The sequence below is a fragment of the Embiotoca jacksoni genome, unplaced genomic scaffold (assembly GCF_022577435.1).
Source record: "Embiotoca jacksoni isolate LCO1_2020_lvr unplaced genomic scaffold, fEmbJac1.0.p SCAF_5, whole genome shotgun sequence".
NCBI classification, from domain to species: Eukaryota; Metazoa; Chordata; class Actinopteri; family Embiotocidae; genus Embiotoca; species Embiotoca jacksoni.
This window is the reverse complement of record NW_027185403.1, coordinates 14,939,347-14,958,055: the sequence shown is the minus strand read 5'-3', so window position 1 is coordinate 14,958,055 and position 18,709 is coordinate 14,939,347. Positions and strand designations below refer to the sequence as shown.

At 42.1% G+C, this 18,709-nt stretch overlaps 1 protein-coding gene across 2 annotated transcripts; it reads left to right on the top strand.

The window, feature by feature from the left end:
- The first annotated feature begins 3,975 nt into the window (after positions 1 to 3,975).
- Positions 3,976 to 17,675, top strand: clint1a (clathrin interactor 1a). Of its 2 annotated transcripts, none has more exons than XM_069170396.1 (12): positions 3,976 to 4,232; positions 7,863 to 7,967; positions 9,196 to 9,292; positions 10,304 to 10,412; positions 10,881 to 11,045; positions 11,279 to 11,462; positions 11,687 to 11,903; positions 12,001 to 12,118; positions 12,690 to 12,755; positions 13,210 to 13,517; positions 15,089 to 15,281; positions 15,416 to 17,675. In XM_069170396.1, the coding sequence occupies exons 1-12, from the start codon at positions 4,192 to 4,194 to the stop codon at positions 15,691 to 15,693; spliced, it is 1,881 nt and encodes a 626-aa protein (XP_069026497.1). In that variant the 5' UTR covers positions 3,976 to 4,191; the 3' UTR covers positions 15,694 to 17,675. The 2 variants fall into 2 exon arrangements, with proteins under 2 accessions (XP_069026497.1, XP_069026496.1); XM_069170395.1 differs by having other exon boundaries at positions 13,207 to 13,517.
- Positions 17,676 to 18,709: the final 1,034 nt, after the last annotated feature.

The following is an 18,709-nucleotide window of genomic DNA, read 5'->3' as shown; positions in this document are numbered from 1 at the left end:
GCTACTTTAGTCCCATTAGGAACATCTGTGTGTGTGGCTTGAGATCACAGCGGGTTGTCTGTGAGACTTTGAACATGTGACAAGTGGCCTCATTGTTTCAGCATATTCAATACCTATATACTGTGCCAGATATGCTCTGTACACTTGCACACGTATTTACAACACATTTACATGAAAGCAAACACACGCATAAAAGCACACGCCCATCGCTCCTTGCTTACGCACACGCACACGCGCACGCGCACACGCACACACACACACACACACACACACACACACACACACACACACACACACATACACACCAACCACAGTGGACCTGTCATGTGTCATGCGGACAGGGGTCAGATACTGTGTGATGTGTGTGGGGGTTATATCGCTTGGGAAAAGGACTAAAGATCTTACCGGGGCTGCAAGAGGGCCAACAATAACAGCCTGAAATATAACAGCAGTGAAAGAACCCTCGTACTGACAGGAGGGAATCTGGGCCCCAGCGAGTGACTCCACACAAACTCCTCCATGGGCACAAAGATGGGCGGGTTTGCTAATTCATAGCTAATGTGCAAAACAAAGAACATTGTTTTGTAATGACATTGTAAAACGGCAAAGAGAAAGAGCACTGAGTGTTTGGAGATTGGAAGCACATGTTTGCAAAGAAAGAATAATAGCGGAGCTGTAGCAGCGCCGTCTTTTTTATGTGTGCACATTCCCAAATCGAGATGATGTTCTGACCACATTTGTCATGGGAACTTCAGCCATGTAAACACACATCTTTGACTCCCTGTGGTCTTTCAGACACACATACACACACACACACACGCGGACACACACACACACACACACACACACACACACACACACACACACACGCACACACACACGCACACACACACGCACACACACACATGTACAGATGCTGAACACACTCACCCCTGTGTAACACTCAGCAGTCTCCAGTACCGGAGAAGTCAGAGTGCCCCCTAGTGCTGCCTGTGTTACCACTACATCATGTTTATCTTCACTATTTCATCTCCTGCTTCTGAAAAGTTGTTACTGACAACTTGGTCTCAGTAGACCAAATTGATGATCAACCGAAGAGCAAGATGATGAATGCAGAGCAGTTATAAAATATGAAATATCAAGGAAATGACTGACATTTTTTTTTTCCGAATCTAAAGAGAGAATGTGGGTCTACATGAATTCTTACAGAGAATGTTTTTGCCTTTTTCTTTTTGAAAATTAAATTTCTCCCAAGCTGGCTTTGACAGCATAATTTAACTGCATGAATATTGTTTGAGATCAGATTTCTACAATTAAACCTTCTGCCAGTTCACTTTTTCTTCCCCCGGACTGTATTTGAAACAAAACACGCAAACGTTCCGACACACATGTTCATCCTAAACATCAGTGTAGAATTCTGATCTTTAAGGACACAAGGGTTTTTCAATCAAAGCTTTGATTGAATACTTTGCCATCCTCAGCACTCACCCACTCACAAATACACACACGTTGTTGGCAGAGAGTGTCTTGAGCAACATCATTTACCACTTAGGCCCCTCCCCGAGGACCGTGCCATTGCTAATGCGTGGCAGATAGGTTGATAGCTCTGGTTTCTGTCGAGAAGTGCATGTCAATCAACAGCTCGTGTCAACGTCACTGAGGCAAAGTGTTTGTGAAAGATCTTTTTACTGAGTGCCTTTCTATCCATCCTCTTCCAACCCACACACACACACAAAAACACATCCACCCATGCACAAACACACACACAGCCATTTCCATCTCAGCAATCACTTCTCCTAGACTTCTCCTTTTCGGACGTGTAACAGTAATTGAGGTTGCTCCCTTGGGTGCAGTGCATTCTGGGCCGTTAAGTGCTGTTTCTTGTTGTTTTTTTCTCAAATGGGTTGTATTTTGGCTATTGTGTTGTTTCTTCCTGCTCTCCTATAGAAGTGTAAGCAATGGGCCGTATTTACATGTATCATTAGAGAATAGAAACCCTGTCGAATGTAGGGCATCTGACGGGTTATATTGCCCCCTGGAATATCAATCAATACGACAAAGAGTCTTAATACTTTTAGCACACGCCCAGTCACAGGAGAATCAAAGAAATGTTTCAAGGTGGATGAAATGACTTCTGCCAATCATTCACTTCATCTGTTACAAAAATTAACCATGAAGTACCAATTCATCTATATTTAAGGTGACACTCACTCAGTCAGTCAGTCAAGGGTGTTCACTTGCAACGCTGACCTCCCCGCTCGCCACATCAGGCCTGGCTTGAGTACACCCTGTGACCTTTCAGCGCGTTGATGACGTTGTCCGTCCAGAAGAGGGAGTGATTGATCTGGATTGACACAAACAGCCAGTGCCCTGCCTGGCCTGTCACACAGCATCACCGGGTCATTGTAGCATGCCTGAATGCCAGATGAGGAGGGATGGTGAACACACAGGGTGGCGACCTGCTGACTATGATGTAGACCAGAGTTTTGGGGAAGCTGGACACAGTTTGACAAAAAGGACAGGTTTTACAACAGTGCAAAAGTCTGTGTGAGGTGAAAGCCAAAGTAGGATATCACTTGGAATGAAATAATAAATTGAGAGTAAAATGTAATGGTGGTATTTCATATGATGGCCACTGATACTCCATTTTAAAGCACATAGGAATATCAACAAAAATAGCTGACATGATACATTTAAGGATCTCTAACATTTGTTTGTTTTCTAAGGAAGTGTTGCAGTTTGGAACGTAAACTTTGTCAGTGCTCTCTGATATAAAATATTGTGTCACTACCATTTCAACACAAGGTCTCTTGCATTTCTTTACTGGATTGCCTTGTTACTGATCAGCTGTCATTTACACTACACCCATACACAGACCATATCAGACAATGGCCGAAATCCTACTGCAAATGGTCACCTATGTGCTCACAAACCTGGTACTGGTTTACTGTCAAGGCCTATACCAGGGATGTCAAACTCAATTTAGTTAAGGGGCCACATACTGCCCACTTTCACCTCAAGTGGGCCAGACCAGTAAATTCATAGCATAATAACGCATTCATAACGACAATATTTCTCTATGTTTAAATCATTGGTGAAGGTTTTTGGATGATAAATCCTATTTTAAGGTCTTTCTAGAATAAACTAGAAACATAAAGACCAAAAACTCAGACATCAGCCCACTGTTCATCTGCCTGAGCTCTCCTCTGCAGATTCCCTAGCAGCGAGCGCTGCTGCCTGTGGCAATGAGCGCTGCTGCCTCCGGAGCAGACGTCGCATTTACGCTGTTTTTGAAGCAATTACTGGATCGATTAAAAAAAAAAAAAATTACAAAATGTTTGTACTCATAAACCTCCATATTCTCATAGAAATGGAATTTATGTCTTTCTGTAATTTTCACACTTAGCAAAGTCATCCGGCGGGCCGAGCTGAGCTGGACCCCCTGGCGGGCCGGATCCGGCCCGCGGGCCGTATGTTTGACACCCCTGGCCTATACAAAACCACATTTTCGCTGTCTTGGCCTAAGTAGGCCACAGGTACATTAAATGCTGCTCGACTATGTTTTCACCACCAGAGTCCACGGGATTAATTTTATTACAGCAGATTTTGTCATCGGGTCTCAGGAATATTTCACTTTTATTTTTATTTTTTTTATTATTAAAGTTTACCTTACGTGTTGTCTAAATTCAGTCGACCCCCCCACCCCAGAGGTCATTGATGAGATCCCAGCGGGTCCTCAGAAAAAAAATGAATTACAATTTAATATCATTATTCCTCAGTCAGCTGGTTTCCTCTGTTGTTTTGATATTAAAAAAAAAAAAAAAAAAAAAAAAAAAAAAAAAAGGAAAAAAAAAGGTCAACGTACTTAAACAGGGCCGCAGACACGGATTAGAAACTACAACTCCAATGCTGCTTCCGCGGTGTCGGTGACGTCACAGAGGCATTTCCCGTAGCAACCTTTCCGGTCGGCCCGGTGGTGCGTGCGCGCCTCCTGTCTTGAGAGGTGAACAACACTTCACTTTCCCGAGTTCAAGGATCGGTGTCGGTGTTCGTCCGGAGAGTTGAGGGGTTGTTGTTGGGTTGTTGTTTGTTTTTTTTTGTTGTTGTTGTCGCCGAGGCATTAAAGCCCCCCCCTCCACTTTTTTTGTTTTTGTTTTTGTTTTTTTGTTTTTTCTTCCCGCAGAGCTCAAGATGCTGAACATGTGGAAGGTCAGAGAGTTGGTTGACAAAGCGTGAGTATGTCGGAGTACCTGGTTGTTGTTGGACTTCACCTGTTTCAGAGAGACACGTACCCAAAACTTTGACGTCACGTCGCTCCAACAAGTTAGCTCAAGCCCGTAAATGCTACTAGCGAGTTAGTTAGCTGACTTTTACACACACACACACAAAACAAAAACAAACACCGTTTGTCTTCGCTACGAGTGTCCCCGTCTTTGTCCCAGTTGTGTCCCCTGGTCGGTCTTTCACGGCCGTTTGCAAATGTTACGGATTAAACCGAGCGTGTCTCCCGACAGCACCGAGCTAACGAGCTAATTACGTAGCCTGTGTAGCTCGCTCGCTGAGCTAGCCAGCTCGGCTAGTTTGACAGCTCGTCGGCTGAACGATCAACCGGGAATGTTTAAGACTTTCTAACTTTAAAAAGTTCCCAACATGTCCGGGTTTACATCGGCCTTCACAGACAACTCACCTGTTGTGCTTTTCGTACGTCATAGCCTGCTTTTTCTTTTCTTTTTTTCCCCAAGCGCAGCTAACAAACATGACAACGACTCCCAAAGTTTCCAAAAAGTCTCAATATTATATCTTAATAGTACAAAATCATTAATATATTGAAGTCGTTCCTGACGTAGGTATCAACACGATAATCCTATTTTACATAACGCGCACTGTTAACAGTCGTGTTTATCACGTCACATTATAACACGTCACTGGATTATAATCCAGCAGAGTATTTATTAATCGGTGACCAGCCGTCTGCAGTGTTTTGCAACTTGTTGGTGGATGTCCAGCTGCGAGGGTGAAGAGCAGGACTTTGTTGATTTAAAGTTAAACCAGACGTGACCAGCTGCTGTTTATCCCTCCAAAGGTTTTTTACTTTAACTGATAATGATGTAAGTGTTGGGAAAACTGTACAGGAAGTAATCCAAAAAAAAAAAAAAAAAAGCAAGCACCATAGGCACACTAAATCCTTGGCTTTTGTACTCCTCTGGAGAGTCTTTGTATAGTTTGATGGGTGTGGATGTTCGAGCTTGCATGGGGCGGTAATTTAGTACCTGAAATGATCCAGCAGCTTGAACTGAACTTGGGCAACACCTCGGCTGTGATACACTATTTGATCCGTCTCAGACGACGGTTGACTTTCAGCTGCTGACGAAATGTCGGCACGCTGTCCCGCACTGTCGGGCTGTGTTTAGCAAATTGCACAATTTTTTTTTTGTTTGTTGTTTTTCCTCCCTTCAAAGGTTTTAGTGGCTAAGTTTGCAAACCCAGACGAACGCTTGTTCTGAAGTCTGCCCAAAACTGCAATCCTGTGCGTGCACTTGTCTCCCTGAAGTGTGACCTCTTGTAACATCGGTTGTTTGTTAGAGAGTCAGAGAGGGCGACAGACCAAGAGAGAAAACATTAAAGGTGTGATTTTTTTTTTTTCTTTTTCTTTTTCTGAATATAGGAAAGGAAGTTCCCATTGCCATTTGTCTCTGGGTGTATCTGCATTTGTGGGTAATGAAAGAGATGGTGTTTTGAGATATTCAGAAACTGTCACCTTTTTGTGACATAGATTAAAAAAAAAAAAAAATGAATTAAGTGGCTTCAAACTTTGAGTCGTTTACACTGACACTGAAGGTGGCATGATGCAACAATCTTGTGCAATTACACTGTGTTTTTTTTTTTTGCTAAGGTAGGAAATGCATGCAAAAAATTTAGAAGGAATGACGCAACATAAGTTGTATGAAAAATATAATGCAGTTAGATTCATGAGAAACTGCAAGGGGAATGATTTGTAAGCACTAGCACGGCTAATCTGAGAGAATCGTCACTTCCGTTTTATCTGGTTGATATCTAGGACAGCAGCCACTTCTGTGAGCAGATAAGATGTTGCATCACTACATCATGTCCTCTTTTGTTTTGCTGTAATGTATCAACTAAGCAGCATCCTCAACACAGTTAGAGAAACTCAAGAGATATGTTAGTAGGATAGCAGAAAAAACAAATTGAGGCTCCTCGAAACTAAATGCCTCGAAATGAATCTCGAACTAAAACTTATATTAACTCTTGGGGCTAAACCGAGTGTTATATGAAGATTGTTTCCATGACAATTGAGTTTGAGTTTTAACTCCATCTTGGACCCGTCTGGACCTGAAGTTCCTGTGAATCACTGTCCAGCGGATTTTCATCATTTGGCATGGTTATAATTCAAATACTTTTCTTGGCATAGATCAAATTTTACAAAAGCGAGTAGGCTGTGTTGTCAGAGTGGTAAACATACCCTGCAGCTTCTCATAGTTATACAGCCTGCCTGTCGAGCCACAGACAGGGTGTATCTCCGTTAACCCGACCATCAAATCAATGCAGCTCTTTCAGGCCCTTTACATTTTATTGCTGATGTGGCAGGAGAGAGGGGTGAGGCGGTGCAAGTTTCAAATTCCTTGTTTTCCTCGGCATGCTTTGGCCTAAGCTGTGACACGGCTTGCTTAATTATCTGAAATAAGACGCCTGTTTGCATATTGATTATACTTCTGTATTTCTCGAGGAAGCCATTCTTACGTAAGCTAATAGACGAAAAAATAAACATGTACCGAGGCCAGGGAAAGTGGCTTGGCTATATGTTACACATACTTTTAGGACAAAGCATTGGAAGTTGATGCACTGCTCCATGTGCAGCAGACAAAGCTGACGGCGATAACCAGTATATCCAGTTATTGCTAAATAGATAACTTATTGATTAAATATCTATTCACAAATTCAGAATAGTGAAATTGGGATTGAAAAATTCTTCTACAGAAGGTGTCCTTGCCAAATAATGTAAAATAGTTGATGTAAACAGACAACAATGCAGCAATTTTTTTTTTTTCTAGAATATTCTTTCCTTGTAAAAGCGCTTGTTTTACTCAACATCGTGGCACACCTGTATAAACTGGGCATTTGATGCGTATTGATTTTCTGTCTTACTGGTCGTCACGGCGTTTATGAGCACATATTGTCGACCAATAAAAGAAAGTACAAAACGTTTTTTTTGCAGTCGGATAGAACAGAAATAAGCCAACGCTCGATTCTTAGTTTGTTGAGTAATCATCACAATTCTGAATATATCTGCGCAGGCCGTATTGAGTACATGTTACACACATCGCTGTCGATTCTGGCAGGATTTGTGTTTTGCCATGAAACCCTATGAAATAAAGAATCCTATCAGTTTAGAAAACAGGCTCTCGGTTAGTCTGAAAGTATTAGAGAGCCACTGTTTGTTTTGTTGCTTTCTTCTCATTTGAGTTCCTTTTTTCTTGTGTACTTAGTTTTTAGTTTCTCCGAATGTCAGCAAGCAAAAGCTCACACATAGTACAATCCTGTTTTATTTTGGGCTTCATTCGTGGGTTAATGTTGATGCAGATTTGCATTTGCCTATTTAGTGCCCTGTCTTTGGATTTAACAAGCCTTTAGGTTCAGAGTGCACACACAAGCACTCCCACTTGTCCTTTTAGCCTCTAAAAGGACAAGTGGGCGGGCGTGGCTGTCATGAGAGCACTATTTATCAATTATTTTCCATTTCGTTGGTCTAAATAGGCTGCGTATTTTGAACTGAAATACTAAATGCTTTGCAGAATATTGATTTGTGCAATGAAAATGGTCATGTTGCTGTTGTTGTTGTATAGGACCAACGTGGTCATGAACTACTCAGAGGTGGAGTCTAAAGTCAGAGAGGCCACCAATGATGACCCTTGGGGACCATCAGGACAGCTGATGACTGAAATTTCCAGGTAAGTTTCTACAACCTGTCCTTCTGACAGGAACCAAGGGTACTCGTAGATTAAAAGCAAACCACTGAAAGATTAAAGCTGTTACCAGCTGCATTTAATGAAACCTTTTCTTTTTTTGTGTTATTATTATTATTAATTTTGAGCTTGGAAAACCTGCCTCCATTTTGACCACAGAAACCTATTTTAGGTTTTGGGCCATTCCCACAAAAGTCCCTGTTTCCCAGGTAGTATTGCCAGAAACTACTGTTCTACTTTTGGCTGAACTCATGACTGCTACATCATTCAAAATGCTACAAAAACTGGTTGCAATATCAGTATTCGGCCACAGACGGTCATTTTAAATAGTTGTGTTATTGATATTTTAAATATACATGTAGCTGACCACAGACAGAAAGACAGAAACTAAACAGATACTCAAATTTAACGTGATAATTGTTTCAATGTGAATTAATACTAAAAGTAAAACAGTAACTCGACAAAACACTGAGAATGTCGGTGCTATTTCTGAAGTACAGTTTTCCTGGGGAAATCCTCGTAAAGCGCACTTAAGGGCACATATTTTTAATTGAGAGCACAAATCATACAATAATTGGGCAGTTCTATAGCAGCAATTTAACCGAAAAATCCAACAATGATCCAGAAACCAGCTTGATTCACCGAAAAAAACTGGTGTTGCTTTACATTTTGTAAACTGTCAGCTTAACAGTTTGATAAACCTTGAGGTCCAGTGTTACTGGATTATTTTAACTTGTTTGTAAACCAGAGGATTTTTTTTTTTATGAACTATACATAAATTTAAAACTTTTCCTTCATAGTTGATTATTTCTGTATTTTTCCACAAAGCTTGCAGCAGAATGCACGTTACCTGCAGTTTTTAACAGCAGCAATAAAGCGTAAACAAGAAAGTTACCTGAACCTCCCAAATTTGCAGTGAGGTACATAGTGACATATTAGTAGAGATCATCGTTTCAGCTTGTATTGCTCTGATGAGCCTGATCCTTTCTATTCCTGGTTTGCAGTGGATACACTTAAAGGAACCTGTATATCCTGAAATACTTGAGTTTGTCCGTGGAGCTCCACAGTTCAAGAGTGTGAGGCCAAAGGCTGTTAAAGGAAGAACCAGCTCTGTTGTTAGTTGTCATACATTGGAAATTACAACTTTTTCCAGTAAAAAGACAATCTCCCTCTTTTCTTTTTTTTTCCTTTTGGGAAATGTTTTTGTAAACAGAGCCACCTTTATGTATGAGCAGTTCCCAGAAGTGATGAACATGCTGTGGGCCCGCATGCTGAGGGACAATAAGAAGAACTGGAGGAGAGTCTACAAGGTCTGCCACAGTACTGTTGCAACATCCCACAAACACACATGCTCTATTGTGACACAAGGCTGGAAGGCTTAAAATGCTGAGTACAGTTTTGATTAGGTCTAAAGCTTCTGACCTCAAATTAACATGGATTTATTTCTAATTTGGTTTTAACTTCAAAATTCCTGCTCTTTACTTAAAGACAAGAATCAGGTATCAGCAACAAACCTTAATATTTGGTGAGGTTATGCATTTTAAAGGAAATGTTTTTTGTTCTGCTAATAAAACAACAAGTTTTTTTTTTCACACACAAAAAAAACAACCTTTAGAAGCCTCATGTTGTTTAACTTGCTCTGAATTAAGAGACAAAAATATTCCTCTCTCAGTGGGACAGAAATTACAGCTTGAGCAGGTTGGATTGTCTCCAACAAAATTCAAGTTAAGAATACAATCTTAGGTACTTTTCAGCTGTGACCAGAAGTATGAAGTTATTTGTCCGTCTGTCTGTCCTGTTGTCATGAACACAATATGGCAGGAATGCTTTGAAGGAATTTCTTCAAATGTGGCACGTTCACTCTGCCTTTAGAATTAACTCATTAGAAATTGGCGGTCAAAGGTCATCTCACAAAACACATTTGTGGCCATAGAAGTCATTGACTTATTATGACCAAATTTCAAACAAACATCTAACAGGATGAAATAGTGAGGTGATGATATTGTATATCCACAAGGTCCAAGGTTAACTTCCCTGTGACATCATAATGTTCTGCAAAAACACTTTTCCGACCTTTACACAATACCAAAACTCAAGAGCAGCTGCAGGGTTGAAGATGTGTGGATCTTCCACCTTTTAGAATCTGTGGCTTCTTTGCAGCAACATCCATATTTGAAGCTTTGTCTACTATCGTGGCAACAACTCTTCGTTCAATGAGTATCGGCTTTATTGGAGAAATTCCTTCAAAGTCTTCACTACGTATATAATAGGAGTCTGGCAACACACACGGTTGACATGGTTACTGTGTGTTTTTTCCTCAGTCCTTGCTACTGCTGGCCCATCTAATCAGGAATGGATCAGAGAGGGTTGTAACCAGTGCCAGAGAACATCTGTATGACCTGAGATCATTAGAAAGCTACCACTTTGTAGGTAAGGAATCATTCTGGTCTTTTTTTCATCCTCTTTTAAACAGACTTGCTGAACAACTTTCTTTTAAATTTTTTACTTTGATTGGGTGAAGGTCTCTCTGCACATCAGGATTATAATGTTTAGTGTTTATTAACAATAGCTTTAGTGTGAGCTGTGATGAAAGGTCGGAAGCTCTAAGCTCTGCTTAGTCCACAAACCCTTACACCACACACACACACACACACACACACACACACACACACACACACGCACACACACACTCTCTCTACCCTAAAGCTGCTTTCCCTCCTCCCAGCTAAGTGTGTGTTCATGGTGTTGTTTAGAAGCAAGGACACTCAGTGTTCCCTGTATCCAGATGTTCGTATTTTATCTCCTGTGTATGCATGAGTGTGTGTTCAATATATTACAGTTCCTAATTAATGAATGATAAGAATTTGAGTTTTTCTGTCTTCTAATCTCTGTCCGTAGATGAGAATGGGAAGGACCAAGGTGTGAATGTGCGTCAGAAAGTGAAAGAGACGGTGGACTTTGTTCAGGACGATGACAGGCTGAGGGAAGAGCGGAAAAAGGCAAAGAAGAACAAAGACAAATACATTGGCGTTTCCTCTGACAGCATGGGATACCGAAGTTACAGTAAGTCCTCAGTTTAGCAAGTAATATAAACACACTGTTAATTAATTTAACAAAAACTTCTGATTTGTATTTAAGTTCATATCCCTGCACAATTCTGACTGCCCTGTTTGTAAATGTGTTGTCAATGAGGTGATGTTAAAAACAAGCAACTGTGTATTATATGCCCATATATTAATTCCCCATATATCTTGTTTCTATCTCCTTGTCCACCTAATTTGATTTGTCCTCGCTAGCGGGGGACAGGTACGACTCCGGTGACAGCCGGGGGAAGTGGGACGACGACTGGGACAGGAATAAAGGACCATTCCCCTTCAGTGAAAAGTTGGGGGAGATCAGCGACAAAATTGGCAACACCATTGACGACACTATCAGCAGATTTAGGAAGAAGGAAAGAGACGATTCACCTGACCGATTCAGGTAGGAGAGCGCTGCCATATTATGTGTCTTCATATTAAACTTATATGTACTTTACCGAATCGGTTAAAGCTTCTTACAGCATCACTTCTTATGATCACCTAGAACAACACAACGACATTTCAAGAACAGTGATTTACTTGTGTACCTTGATAGATTCAGTATCAGATTCTTTCTGTATCTTCACACAACTTGTCGTCTTACCCGACACGTTATTTTCTCTGCAGTGACAACGAGGAGGACCGAGGTCGCACGTCTCACAACGGCCAGCAGGGAAAAGAGTTCAAAGATGAAGAGGAGACTGTTACCACCAAGAGTGTACACATTGTCCAAGCAACAGAGACGACAGCCACCCGGAAGAGAGGAGTACCGTCCAAGAAAGTAGACCTGGGGGCCGCAGCCCACTACATAGGAGACAAGAGCCCGGATACCAGCACCAAACAGGTACCAAGACCACGATGAGCATAGAACATAACATGAGACTTTATTGATATGGGTCTGCTTATGTTTGAACTGTGTCCTGATGTATTCTTTGTTTCAGCCCCAGCCAGCAGCAGCAGCAGTAGCAGCAGCAGCAGCAGCAGCCCCTCAGCCCTCCAGTACTGCTCTAGCTGACCTACTGATGGTGGACACAACACCTCGTCAGCCTGCTGCTACAGGTACAATGGAACGAACTCGAAATAATACCCTGACATGTAGTGAGACGCATTTGTTAGCTGCCTCACCAGGAATTAGATGAGAAGATGGATCAGTTCCATTTCTCCGGATACTGAGAGAAACCACTCGTCTCTGGTCAAAAGGGAAAATGGACCTACCAGGAGCTGCAAATGTGCCAGACACCTGTAAATCCAGGAATAGCATATTATAGTTCAGGGTCACAGTATCACAAACAAGAAGCTCCACATTGGCTACAGGCAGATACTGGACTCTGTTGGAAGTGACGGTGCCCAGCTGCTGATACGAGCTTCAGATTTTGGGGACAGCATAGGGAGGGAGTTGATGTATAGGAACTAAGTGCACCAGATGTTTTTGGAAGAGTCCCCAGTGAACGGAGAGGGCGGGAGCGCTGAACAGATGTTTGGTCTCCTCCACCTATCCACTGCCTCCCCCTCCCCCCCATCCCTCCCTCCCACACTTCTAACACTGAGGGAATGCTAACTATGGCAGAACGACACCTGGAGCTCACTTGTTTAAAACTGACGGGTTTATTTCTGTTCTTTCTCAATGCAGACCTGATCGCAGGATTCGCTGACTTCTCCTCGTCTGCTGCTTCTGCTGGACTGTCCTCTGCTTCTGGTTGGTTTTAAGAGCTTTTTTTGTTAGTGTGTGCATGTGTATGCTGTCCTGTTGCAGCCGAACTGCTAGAATATTCAGAGGGATGCTGGGAGGGAGCCCTGGCCATATGGAGCCTGCTACCTGTTCTGCATAATAAGAACAGACACACATCAACTCCTGTTATGGATGACAAGGAGACAGGGACAGAGGAAGACGTCGGTGGGGGCGGAGGAAGCTGAGAGAGACTGAGAGAACAAGCCGGGCTGCTTCAATGAAAATTTAAAACGTGACACTAGTGGTCACTGGATGAGTTAAACCAGCCTCACTGAAGATTCAGCTGTTTATTCTTTGTTGCTTTTACAGGTTCAAATGTTGCCCTTTTGTGCAATTATTGACACAGCTCAGTACAAATATCAGTGTTTGGATGTTGACTACAGACATTCACGCGTCTCTTCTACCGTTCTTGTTGCAGCAGCACCAGCCTCGAACACCAATGGAGACTTTGGAAATTGGAACGCCTTTCCTGGAGGTCAGATGCCAGCATCTGCTCAGACTGTCGACATCGGTGGAAATGACCTCTTTGGAACGATGACAGCAGGTGCTGCCGCCGCCCCGGCCCCGGCCCCCGCCCCGGTCTCAGCTCTTAGCTCGGGTCCCGCCTCGGCAGACCTGTTTGACCTGATGGGGCCGACTCAGTCCCTCACCTCCTCTCAGAGCCTCAACTTTAGCATGAGCAGCACACAGAGCATGAGCAGCACAGTCCTGCCACAGTCTAGATCACAGGTATGCATGATCGCACTCATGCACACACGCATCCTTTTTAAATAATTCATTGATATACATGCACAACTAGCATACAGGTGGAAGCAAAATATCTGCTGATAATTAGTCAAACGCTTTCAGGGTTCACTGACACAGTTTGACTGATACATTTTCTAAAGCCACAGATAAATGTGTTATAAGTTGAACTGTATATGTAAAATACAAAATTTAGTTTAAATAATTTAAAAGGACTTCATGTAAAAAATGATCTTACCTTATGAGTTGCTTTTACTATATTGTAGAGATCCTGCTAAATGATCTTAATTAGCGGATTCATTTGAATTTGCCCGTTTATAACTAGAAAAATGAGGTATTGCCAGATTTGTGTGTATTGTGAGTTACAATGCAAACATGATTTTCAAAGTGATTATTATTATTATTATTATTATTATTATTATTATTATTTTGAATGGACTTAACTGATATTGTCAATCACGACAATAGTGACCCAAAAATCCACGACAAGCCAGTGAATATTACTCCGTGGAAAATATACCAGTTTGTGTACCAGATGGTTTATTTATTATTTATTGGTAAAAAAAAAAAAACACATCATGGTTCGGGGCTTTAGACATCAATCCTCTCTGCACTGTTTGAAGCTTACATGTTACGCCCAAATAACAGTATTTACCAAAGCAATGAGTGAAGTTTATGTACATATGGATTTTCTTGCCATCTTTTTTTTGAGATGTTGTTAATGCCAACAGAAATGAGCGCGGTCGCAGACATTTGAATTTGTTTCTATTCTTCCAATCACACGCTTGCTTGCTCTCGGCCTTCATAGATAAATGCTACGCAGAATATTCTGGCACGTCAACTTGATGCTTATGTGTGAAGCGTGAAATAGTTGTGAAACGGCAATCGAATGCCAAACGGATGTGAAAAAGTACATAACTGACATCAGCGCTGCACAAATGTTTTGACTCATTTATCCACTTGCTCACAGTTTACACTGCTCGTTGACCACATCAGTCAGTATTCCTGTGTGAGAGAGACATACCCTGCGCGACTGAAAGACGGGAGGACGAGCATGATGGTGGAGAGTTAACACGCAGCGGCCTCACCAGATGCTCCTCTCCCCCAGAGACCACCCGCTAACCACCCACTCCTCCTGTCACCGTCACAGAATGAGAAGAATGAGATTTGAGTTACAAAACCATTAAAAAGCCAACAAAAGCTCGCATATGTCGACTGTATTTCCATGTTAAAAGATTGTTGACCTACTTAAAAAAAAAAATGCATTCTTTGTTTCACTGAGAAGACACCTACATCTCCCTTTTTACACGACTTACTTTATGTTTTTAATGAGTTCAGAAAGAGGCACCAGCAGATTCTTCTGACAGTATCAGGGTAAAGTGGGTCAGGTTAAAGGTTTGGGGTCTTGAATTATGATTTAAAACAAAAAAAGCTTTTCATTGTGTTTTCCACTGTTTGGGCTTTTATTTGTCTTACTGTATATATCTGTAGAGTTTGGTTTGAATGAGCTCTCCCTCTTAACGCTGTCTGTGCACGTGTGCCTCGTCTTTCCCCAGCCCCTCCAGAACATGGGGGGTCCTCTACAACCGCAGGCTGTGCAGCAGGGAGCGGCCTCTCAAGGCGTAGGACCCAAAGCAGCCCTCCCATCCACCTGGTCAGATCACTCGGTTAACATCAGCCTGGACTTCCTGGGTCCTGGCATGCAGCCCCCCAAGCCTAGCCAGCCCACTCTCAACACCCTCCAACACGGTGAGATGATTAGAAGATTAGACACAGATGGCAGCCACCCTGGAAAGAAGTTTTCTTTTAAAAGCATCCTGTCCGTCAATTGTGACTTAAAACCCCGTTACTTTTATTCACCGAGTTTGTTGTGTTATTTTCAGGCAACCAGGCGCCGGCCAACATGCTCTCCCAGGGATTTTCCAGTATGAATCTTGGACCTTCAGCAGTCAGACCGCCTGTCCCTCCTATGATGCACCCCGGTGCAGGCATGGGCATGGCCCCCAACCAGGGCATGATGGGCATGGGGATGAACATGGGGATGCCACAGGGAGGTATGACCATGGGGATGCCTGGTGCTATGGGGATGGGGATGAACCCTGCCATGGTCCAGCAGCCCAAACATGATGCCTTCGCCGACTTCGGCAACTTTGGAAAGTGACGGAAGCGGCCGAGCGACGATGATCAGGAGGAGTGGCGGCAGTCTCTCTCTCCGTCTGCTGGCGAAGGATTATTATGAGCTGCAAACAAAGAGTACTTGAATAATGTCAACTATCGTGATACCAACACCCTAAAATCTCCCCGTTTTTCAAATGGATCTAAATGAATGTGTGTGTTTGAACCAATGAACTGTCTGGCCTGGGATGGGATGGCGGTCAGACGGACACACTGATGAGAGTGTTCCTTGTTGGTTATGAATCAGTGAGAAGAAGGAAGAGAGTGACCGAGAGAATGTCGAGGAGATTTGCTGTGTAACCTCAATCAATTGAAATCACCAGAATAGCAAAAAAAAACAACAAAAAAAAACATATATCAGTAGCTGCATAATTTCTTTTGAGCTGTTTTCTCAATAACTTTACTGAATGATGAGTTTGGATAACGTGATCAGCCATTTAAACTTTCTAACGTACATTGAAGAATGTCAAGTTACCTCTTTATTTTTCTATTTTTCTCGTCCTCGCTCTTCCTTTGGTCTGTAAATAGAAATCTGGAGCCCATACAATAAGTTATGAAGAACATACGAGAGGCAGTGACGATGTGAAGAGTCCTATCATGCAGGCCAAATCTGATATGAATTAAGACCTATAAGAAAGCACATGCAAACCTTCTCTTTGTACATAAAGTGTCCACAGTCCAGACTGAGCGTTGGAGTCATAGATTGTTTGCAGTGAAAGCTGTTGATTGATTTGAGGGATTTCTCCCGTCAGCATCATTTGTGGCCTTTCTTATTGCTATATCTATATATTTTACTTATGAAGAATATTCTAATCTGTTTGCATCCAAATGAGATAATCAGTAGGTAGAAAGAGGCTCATCCAGGGTTGTGGGTTCTTCATTACCGCACAGAGTGCCTGAAAGACCTTTTGCCTTTTGTCTTCAGTTTAAGCTCTTCAAGGGAGACAACGTGACTGTGCAGTGTTGAATCGAGCTGCCAGAATGGAGCTTCTGTACTACGTACAAACATAACGTACTGTATGTTTGTACTTGTGCCTCAAGCCAAGCTTGCTGTCTGTACAGACATCGGATGCAATTATTATTTTGTTTGTCCCATGCACCTTCTTCTTTTGTTTCCAACGTCTTCAGGCCAGTGACACCTTCAGAGCTCCAAAAACATCCAGATGAAAGACCATTTGAATTCAGCACCTCGTGTTGATTCAGACTGTTATGAGGATTGTGAAATGCATCCGTCTGTTCAGTGTTCGTCAGTGCATCTTGCTAAACGCTGCCTTCCATCTTCACTGTCATTGTTGTAACCGTCATCGGTCCAAGTCCGTGTGTTTTGTAACTTATCAGGTACAGAGGATTGTGTGAGAGGAAGCACTTTTACCAGCTCGGATGCAGTGAGGTTGTGTTGGATGAAGAGGAGTTGTGTGACAGCACTACATGAACTGTCCCATTCAGCTGCGCACCAGCTACGTCATGCGTGTGATGTGCACGACGTTGCTCTTCAGTGGTTCAAGTGCCTGCCGACGGTTGCTTCCTGACCCGTGTAAAAAGTGATTGATAATCAGGATTGAATGATGGCTGCCTGACACATTTGGTATGTCAACGATCAGATGAATAATTCACTGGCTTAGAGAAGGCAGTTTATTGTGCAGCCTCGCGAGGATTGAAGTTGGGCTCAAGAGGCTGAGCACACTAACACAGAGTAGCCTTGCATCGGTGTCAGAACCATTCAAATGACCAAAATCTGTTTGCTGTTTTGTTTTTCTAATATATATATCAGTAGGTTATTTTATGCATTTTGTTTTCTACTTAAATCATGTTGGTCTTCTCTGAAATGGGATTGTTACTGCAACACTAGTATATGCAAATGTCAACAACAAAAAAAATCCTTTGAAAAAATGAAATTTTGCATTATTCCCATTTTGATTTCCACATCGAGATTCTTTATCTACAACATTAAACAGTTGATTGAAATTTGCTAATGGGGTGTGTTATTTGGTGTGCTGTGTCATTAGCCTCATTCAAAAGTGCTTCAAGCAGCAGAAGTGAAGCCACTTGGCTTTGAAATGACATTTACTCGACGTGCGTTTAACTTCATTGTTCCCGGTAATAAAGGAGAGACCCTCAATAAATCTACATGAAATCCGTGGATTCAAAGTTCTTCAAAGAGCAGGAAACATGCAGGACCTGAAACTAAATCAAATAAGCGAAGTTCAAGTGAAAAGAAACGGCACTACTTTAACAAGCAAGTGTCTGACAGCTACAGAACCTGAACGCAACCGAGGTTTCAAAATCTCAACTCAACAAATTTTCACTTAGCAAGCATAAGCTTGTGTGAATGCTTAAAAAGCGTCTGTTGGTACAGTTAAAGAAGTGTTGACACTTTGTTCAATAATTGTTGAAAAAGTTTCTCTTGGTGAGAGGGTTGGCCTGATTTCGGAGGTATAATACACACAAGAGACAGATTGTTTTAGTCTTTATAATCAGCGCTGTGCCCTTCTCTGATTGTATCAAGGTTTGTTGGAACACACTCGTGTGACAAACACGACTAAAACACAGCTTGCATTAAACACTTGACCCCGTTTTCCCTCTCTGGAGACGACTGTTAAATGGGCTATACTAATAATATTCTCATACATTATATGAAAAGTAACAGTATGTACAGTAGACGGAGAAAAGCTCAGCTGCTGATAGGATATGCCCCACTTAGGACATCAAATGTATAAAAACAGGGTCAATTAATCTCTGCAGTCAAATTAAGACAAACTAAAATAAGAAAATAAAACTCTTGACGCAGACCTGGAGACATTGTTCTGTGGCTCACATCATCCAAAACTAACCTTTGTCATTTAAAAAAAAAAAAGAAGAGGAAAAAAACCCACATCTTTACAAGTTCCATAAGATGCAGTAAATTGTGCTTTTATGGGTAATGTGCCCATTAAAGAGTAAAAGCAATCTGAGACGTCAAGACAAATGACAGCTTTTGAGTGCCATCTGCAATCTCGAGCTTC